General features: G+C 51.9%; 5 protein-coding genes across 5 annotated transcripts; 3 read left to right on the plus strand and 2 right to left on the minus strand.

Moving 5' to 3' along the window:
• Positions 1-6: 6 nt before the first annotated feature.
• On the plus strand, positions 7-945 carry CC84DRAFT_1211948 (uncharacterized protein; the record flags this gene model as incomplete). The annotated part of the gene is made up of 1 exon (XM_018182413.1): positions 7-945. One exon carries the CDS (start codon positions 7-9, stop codon positions 943-945), a length of 939 nt encoding a protein of 312 aa, XP_018042747.1.
• A 17-nt stretch (positions 946-962) lies between these two features.
• Positions 963-2,067, minus strand: CC84DRAFT_1134997 (Ap4A phosphorylase II). Its single transcript, XM_018176041.1, has 3 exons — positions 1,918-2,067; positions 1,470-1,863; positions 963-1,418 (listed from the first exon to the last, which is right to left on the minus strand). Exons 1-3 carry the CDS (start codon positions 2,035-2,037, stop codon positions 1,096-1,098), a joined length of 837 nt encoding a protein of 278 aa, XP_018042748.1. The 5' UTR covers positions 2,038-2,067; the 3' UTR covers positions 963-1,095.
• A 634-nt stretch (positions 2,068-2,701) lies between these two features.
• Positions 2,702-3,491, minus strand: CC84DRAFT_114446 (uncharacterized protein). The gene is made up of 2 exons (XM_018176458.1): positions 3,159-3,491; positions 2,702-3,101 (listed from the first exon to the last, which is right to left on the minus strand). The coding sequence occupies exons 1-2, from the start codon at positions 3,331-3,333 to the stop codon at positions 2,845-2,847; spliced, it is 432 nt and encodes a 143-aa protein (XP_018042749.1). The 5' UTR covers positions 3,334-3,491; the 3' UTR covers positions 2,702-2,844.
• Positions 3,445-4,177, plus strand: CC84DRAFT_114439 (uncharacterized protein). Its single transcript, XM_018176454.1, has one exon. The coding sequence runs from the start codon at positions 3,651-3,653 to the stop codon at positions 4,050-4,052; it is 402 nt and encodes a 133-aa protein (XP_018042750.1). The 5' UTR covers positions 3,445-3,650; the 3' UTR covers positions 4,053-4,177.
• Positions 4,178-5,075: 898 nt separating this feature from the next.
• On the plus strand, positions 5,076-5,822 carry CC84DRAFT_1159709 (Cyanovirin-N). Its single transcript, XM_018177304.1, has 3 exons — positions 5,076-5,319; positions 5,418-5,600; positions 5,657-5,822. The coding sequence occupies exons 1-3, from the start codon at positions 5,181-5,183 to the stop codon at positions 5,659-5,661; spliced, it is 327 nt and encodes a 108-aa protein (XP_018042751.1). The 5' UTR covers positions 5,076-5,180; the 3' UTR covers positions 5,662-5,822.
• Positions 5,823-6,000: the final 178 nt, after the last annotated feature.

Here is a 6,000-nt window from a genome sequence, read left to right on the forward strand (position 1 = left end):
GACGACATGACAACACCCGCCGCGAACTCGCACGCCCGTAAGAGGGCCATGCCGCCAACTTCCCCGTCCGGGAAACCAGTCCCCTCGTCACCAGCACTGCTCGCGCAGGCCAATCCCGTACCCGGCTCGCCCACTTCAGAGCTGCAGACCCCCCGCGAAAGGCGCAGCATCAGCAACCGCTTTTGGGAGAAGAACGGATCACGCGCGAAAGACGGCACGTCTGGCGTCGACCTCGCCAGCGACTCCAGCGACCCCGACGACGATTCCGAGGCGGCGCGCATCAAGAAGCACGACCACCTCCACACCAAAGTCAAGAGGCTGCTCGCTCTGGAAACAACTGGAGCTATTCGACTGAAGACCTTGGAGTCCAACAAAACAGTCCGCGAATACAACAAGTTGCTCGACGCTTTCGCGCACAAGCCGAAGACGAAGAGGAAACGCGCGCAGTGCACGGAGACGTTGCGACTGTTTTTGGAGGACCACGATCAGATTATCGATCTGTATAATCAATACGCCATACTGGATCACGGCCTGCACAAGGATCGCATTCTGCCAGAGTTTATGCGGGACGACGACCGCTCCGCCTCAGCCAAAAAGATCGAGCAGGCCCAGGCGAGCAACGTGCGGCGCGCACCAGCTAAGCATGCGTTGAACAAGGAGGACGACAGCGACGAGGAAGGGGTTGTGTTGCAGACGGTCAAGAGTGGCGAGGGCTTTGATGAGCCGAGTGTGTTCAATACTAGGGGTTTGACGGTGCCGAGTATCTTCAATCGGAAGACTAGTGCAACGGTGGAGAAGGATCAGAGGAGGTTTCTGCTGCATAGGAGGGATGGACCCTTGACCAGAGACGCTGAGGGTGATCAACATGTCCTCGATGAGCGGACAGCCGGGGATCAGGAAGAGACTCCGACGCGGCCACCGACCAAGAAGAGAAGGTTGGGTTAGTGTGTGAGACTGTATGGCTGGATTATGGGGTTTTGACAATGGCTTTCTAAGGTCTATGTGGTACATGTATGATTCTAGGCGATTGGGTATTCAGGGCAAACCTTCTTCTACGTTGCTCCTTTCCTTTTCCTGTAGATCCCGTGGAGCCTTTCAGCGCGGGACCCCAAACTCTGGGAGAAATTTCATGGGATCGTCTCTCGTCCACAACTCGTACTCATTCTCTTTTGTCATCCATACGATTCCGACCATGACAGCTGAGTTCGCAGCCATCTCCCCGTCCGCGATGCGTCCGACCCTTCGAGGGATAACCATGAGCCACCTCTTAGTCAGGACGACGTTGTGCGGTGCCTGGTTCCCTAATGCGAGTCGATTTCGCAGACTCCGGTAGATTTTCACGAGCGCGTATGCGTCTGCTTCCTGGGGTAGCTTCTGGACAGCATGTTGAAAAGGCACATCCGGATGGATGTAAATATCTAGTTATCGTTAGCCACCGATGCAGTGCTGCGTACAACGATGATCCGCACCTTCTCCCAGTTCTACCGAATCAGGAAACATCTCAAAGTCTTCCCTTCCAGGATGCGGCAACACCTGCATATGCTTATGCCCGACGCTCGCGCCTGCATCAACGCCGCAGTTGAATATCGCAAAGTGCTCGCTTTGCAAATTCCCCAACACGTGCCACAGTGCGCTCAGATCAGCCACACTGAGCGGCGTTTGCTGCGGCTCAAAGTCAACAGTATGAATCACAAACTGCGGCCGCACGACACAGAACTTATTCAGTATCAGCTTATGACTGGGCCCGACCAGGCCAAGGCTGAAATCTGGGTTGTCGTCGTCGAAGGCATTGGACACTTTCTTCTGGTGCCGTGTAGCCGACTGTGGCTTCTTGGCGAGACTTGATGCGACGCGGAATTGGAACTGTAAGCTCGATCAGAATCAAAGGGATAGTATTGAATGATGTGGGGCACTCGCATTGAACGGCGTGGACTTCACATGGCGCGCTTTCACCTCCGTCCATAAAAGCTCACCCGCTTCGACCAGACGATCGAACTGCGATAGCGCTTGTTGCTCCAGGTCTGCTATACTGCCCATAGCCGTTTCGTGTGGTTATAAAATTGCAAGATGCTTGTTATCTCGCAGGATTCCAGATGAACGCATTTGCAAGTCGTGAATGCTGACGTAATAGCGCCTGAACGCTAGTTTCGGTTAGGACCCCCTTCCACCTACTTGTGCACCATTCTTACTGTCTACATGAACAAGCCAGACCTTACTTTTCCGTTTGATATTGGCTTGGGCTTGAAACCTTCGCTGCAAAGGGCACCCACGAAAGAGACCCAGGCTCACGCACTCCAGTGCTTCGGCTCTCGTCTCAAATGCGCGTTATCAGGTAAATTTCTTTGCTGTTCGTGAAGAATTCATGATTCGGAGCTCTTTCCTTCACTGGTACCTCAACCGTGCCCGCCTGCTTCCTGCCTTAACTTATCCTTCGCCTCTTCTCGCTCCGCCAAAAACTTCAATAGAAAGATCGAAGCAAGTTCCAACACACTAATTCCACTTATCACACAAAACCGCATCTTGAACCTTGGCTCATACTTCCCCACATCCAAGATCATCACCGTGTGTAGCAATCACCTTCAGTTCCTTCTTCGACAGTGGTATAGGCTTCCTCCTCTCTAACGCGCTTATACGCGCACTGTGTATTTTCGGTTCGTCTGCTGGCATCCACCGCGCCTTTGTCGTATATGAATTGTCTGGGATCGAGTAGAAACCCCAGAACGGACCCCAGATACTGATAATCCCGCAGAAGATGAACAACCACTGCCATCCAAATAGTCCAGCGGTGCCGTCCATGCCGCGGTAGATGGCGGCTTGTAGGTAACCACTGAACATTCTAGCAGCCTAGGATGCAGAGTAGAAAATCGCGAATCGCTTGAACAGCTCGCGCGGCGTGTACCATGAGCCCATGAGAGTAAGGACGCCCACGGCGAAAGGGGATTCCAGCATGCCGAGGATGAAACGCAGGGCAAAGACGGTCTTAACGTTCGGCACGCCCTCAAAGCAAAAGGTTGAAATTACCAAAAGCAGTTTAACAGTTAGGGAGGTAGACTGAAGGGCGGATCCGAGTAAGGAGAAATTGAGACGGGAGATGGCCGACCCTGAATCACAGTCAGTTCGATGGGTGAATCGAAGTCTGCGCATGGTCACGAACTTACAGGTACCCACATGTGAGAAAGTGGTGAGCAAGTTGCACTGGTTCCCATCGAAATTGAGGCCCTCTTTCGTCCAAGACACATACGTATTTGTGATTTTGCCGGAGTCCAGCAGCCGAAAAAAGCACCCAAAAGTCGCCCAGCTCATCACATACACATCAAGACGTTGCATCAGCATTCGCTCTTTCGGCGTGCGACTTCCCCCATTTCAAATTACCTCATGCGCTTTCTGCCATCTTTTCCGTGGAGAAAATGCTTCTGTGGAGGCGTGATAGCTGGCAGGGTGGACTTGGATGAGAGTTGTTTTCGGAGGGCTTCCTACTGGTGCCGTGGTGGTCACAGGTATCGAAGGATCGCCCATTGGGAACTGGCAAGCGGTGTGCATAGTTGGTTCAGCATTGCCCTTATAGATGTCATGCTGGCCGTGTGTATCTGCCAGAGATAATGCAGTGATGTCGCCTCGCTCGAGTGTTCGCGCCACATCGATCCAATACGATGGGTCTCTTTGTCTTTGGAACGGTCTTTTGGTCTTCGCCACTGCTGAAGCTGAGATGGCTGGGAGAGAACATGCCAAAACCATTTAAAAAGATTCGCTTCTTTGAGGGCCCTTCATCAATTTTGTTGGATTTTGATGTCATATTGACTCGCTTAGTGAGGAGAGACTCCTGTGGAATTAGGTGCGGGCAGGCGTTGCTGCTTGGCGAGCTGATTGCGATAACTTCTCAGCTGGCATTTGAAACATGGGCAGGTGCTAAGGAGACGTGGCTTCGCATACGGTGTTGCCTGTCATCAATGTCTCTCCGAAGATCCGGGACATCCTTTCCGGTAGTCATGGGTAGTGTCGATAGTCTTCGCGATCAAGAGTGGCTGCCGTTGACGCTACATCTGCCAAAGTGACGTGCTGCGGTAACAATCTGACTCACTTGAATAACATCCGGGGAATTGCTGGGATGCATTGCGCGTAACATCGACTTAGTATGGACAACAAGAGATGTGAATGATGGTACGGCAGAAGAAGGCTTGGACTTGACACCGTGGCTGCAGGAAGGGGCACTCACTGGGAATGTAGATTTGACACAGTACCACGTAGGCTGGTGGGATGTGTGAGTAAGCTCAGAAAGTCATAGAAGAGAAGCGACCCATTGAGGTCACGGGTGCAAGGAGAGGGTAATCGAGGACACATTCATTGCCTGTAAAATCTTGTGAATGTCACTTCGGTGCGCAAGCGTGCTACTATCGCAATATCGATGATGCATTGCAAAGGATGAGACGAGTCTATAGAGCAGAGGTCTATAGGTACGCTAGTCGGCGGCTAATCCCTAGCGTGGCCGCAATTCACCACGACGACACCATATCATGCGAGGGTCGCTTACCGACATCACTTGCAACTTACGTCGAGCCTCACCTCCTCGTGGAAATATCATACACATATGACGTGCATCTGGATGAGTGCTCAGGCACATTCCCCATTCTATCGATCGTGAAAGCGGGGTGCCGAGACACCGAACCCCACAATGCAAGCCTCGAGTTGAGCCACGTATACAAAGGATGGCGCCACTATATGGGGCTGTGCGTGCAGCATGTGGACCCAAATGTCTCGCCCATCGAACGGCCTCCAAACATTCGCTTTCGTGCGACGTCGAAGGTGTCGACGAGAGCTGAAATGTCGCAGTTAAGCCTTGTCAAGCCGGAAGAGCGGCATGATATATGTCGCACAGCCACAACATCAAGGCTATCTGTTGCACGAGTGATCACAGTGCGATCGCGTGGGTGTAAACAAAGTACAAGGCGCTATCTATCCGGTGGAGAAGATCCACTTTAATCCGCTGAATGCGGGCATACCCGCGGACCCTGTGGAAAGTGTAAACGATCACTCAAGGCGGTAAACGCTTTCTTGGACAATATATAAAGCCACATCTCTGCCACAGTCTCTGCCACATTCGAGGCACTTTTCAATCATAGTCGAACTACCGCCACTTCTTTCTTCCTCGATCACTCGTCTCAAGCCACTCCTAACCTTTCATCATGACTTTCCACTACTCTGCCGAGGAGGGATCCATCCGCGTCGATGACAACCACATCCTCCGCGCTCGTCTCCAGCGTGCCGACGGCGAGTGGCAGGACGCTGAGATTGACCTTAACAACCACATCGGAAACGACAACGGTATGCCTTCATCAAAGTGATGTCATTTCCTTCCATTCCTCTGCCCTTTCCTCATATGTCTACATAACTCAACAGCACCGGTATTAATATCGAACCAGGCTCCTTCTTCTGGGACGGCGAGAACTTTGCCGACTCTGCCCAGGACGTCCACTTCACTATCGAGGGCGACGGTGAGGTCCCGGTCCTCCGCGCTACTTTGCTCAACGAGGATGGCGAGGGCATCGAGCGCGATCTCAACCTGTCCGAGCGCATCGTCAACAACGATGGCAACTTCCTCTTCAGTGAGTGATGATCAAGTAACTCATGTTTAGGAGCCAGTGCTCATAGACTTTTGCAGACTAGAAAGTGAATAAAGCGGGTGGTGATCAGGGGGCTATATGATGCATGCTCTGGTCAGTTTGGAGTTTCATCTGACTTGTTGTCGTAAGCTATTGACTAGGGAAAGCCAATCGCTTAGTAATGAAATACATGAACGGCTCAATGAATGCATGAATATATCCACGAAAACGTCGTTTTCCATCTGATGCTGTGAAAGTGTGACTCTCTACGTGGCCATACCTGAAGAGCAAGTTTATTTGCTTACGGGACTTGATCTGTATAGCGCCAAGGATTTGGTGGATTTGAAATGTCCATGAGGGTCAATTGATTGACCAAAGTTCGTCCTTCTGTTGATTTTTACCA

Source organism: Paraphaeosphaeria sporulosa (assembly GCF_001642045.1).
Source record: "Paraphaeosphaeria sporulosa strain AP3s5-JAC2a unplaced genomic scaffold CC84scaffold_1, whole genome shotgun sequence".
NCBI classification, from domain to species: Eukaryota; Fungi; Ascomycota; class Dothideomycetes; order Pleosporales; family Didymosphaeriaceae; genus Paraphaeosphaeria; species Paraphaeosphaeria sporulosa.

Coding starts and splice junctions, on each gene's coding strand:
- CC84DRAFT_1159709 (XM_018177304.1), top strand. CDS start 5,181: ATGACTTTCCACTACTCTGCCGAGGAGGGATCCATCCGCGTCGATGAC. Junction 5,320..5,417: donor CCACATCGGAAACGACAACG/GTATGCCTTCAT, acceptor ATATCGAACCAG/GCTCCTTCTTCTGGGACGGC.
- CC84DRAFT_114446 (XM_018176458.1), bottom strand. CDS start 3,333: ATGCTGATGCAACGTCTTGATGTGTATGTGATGAGCTGGGCGACTTTT. Junction 3,102..3,158: donor TTTCTCACATGTGGGTACCT/GTAAGTTCGTGA, acceptor ACTGTGATTCAG/GGTCGGCCATCTCCCGTCTC.
- CC84DRAFT_114439 (XM_018176454.1), top strand. CDS start 3,651: ATGGGTCTCTTTGTCTTTGGAACGGTCTTTTGGTCTTCGCCACTGCTG.
- CC84DRAFT_1134997 (XM_018176041.1), bottom strand. CDS start 2,037: ATGGGCAGTATAGCAGACCTGGAGCAACAAGCGCTATCGCAGTTCGAT. Junction 1,864..1,917: donor TGAAGTCCACGCCGTTCAAT/GCGAGTGCCCCA, acceptor TCGAGCTTACAG/TTCCAATTCCGCGTCGCATC. Junction 1,419..1,469: donor TTCGGTAGAACTGGGAGAAG/GTGCGGATCATC, acceptor AACGATAACTAG/ATATTTACATCCATCCGGAT.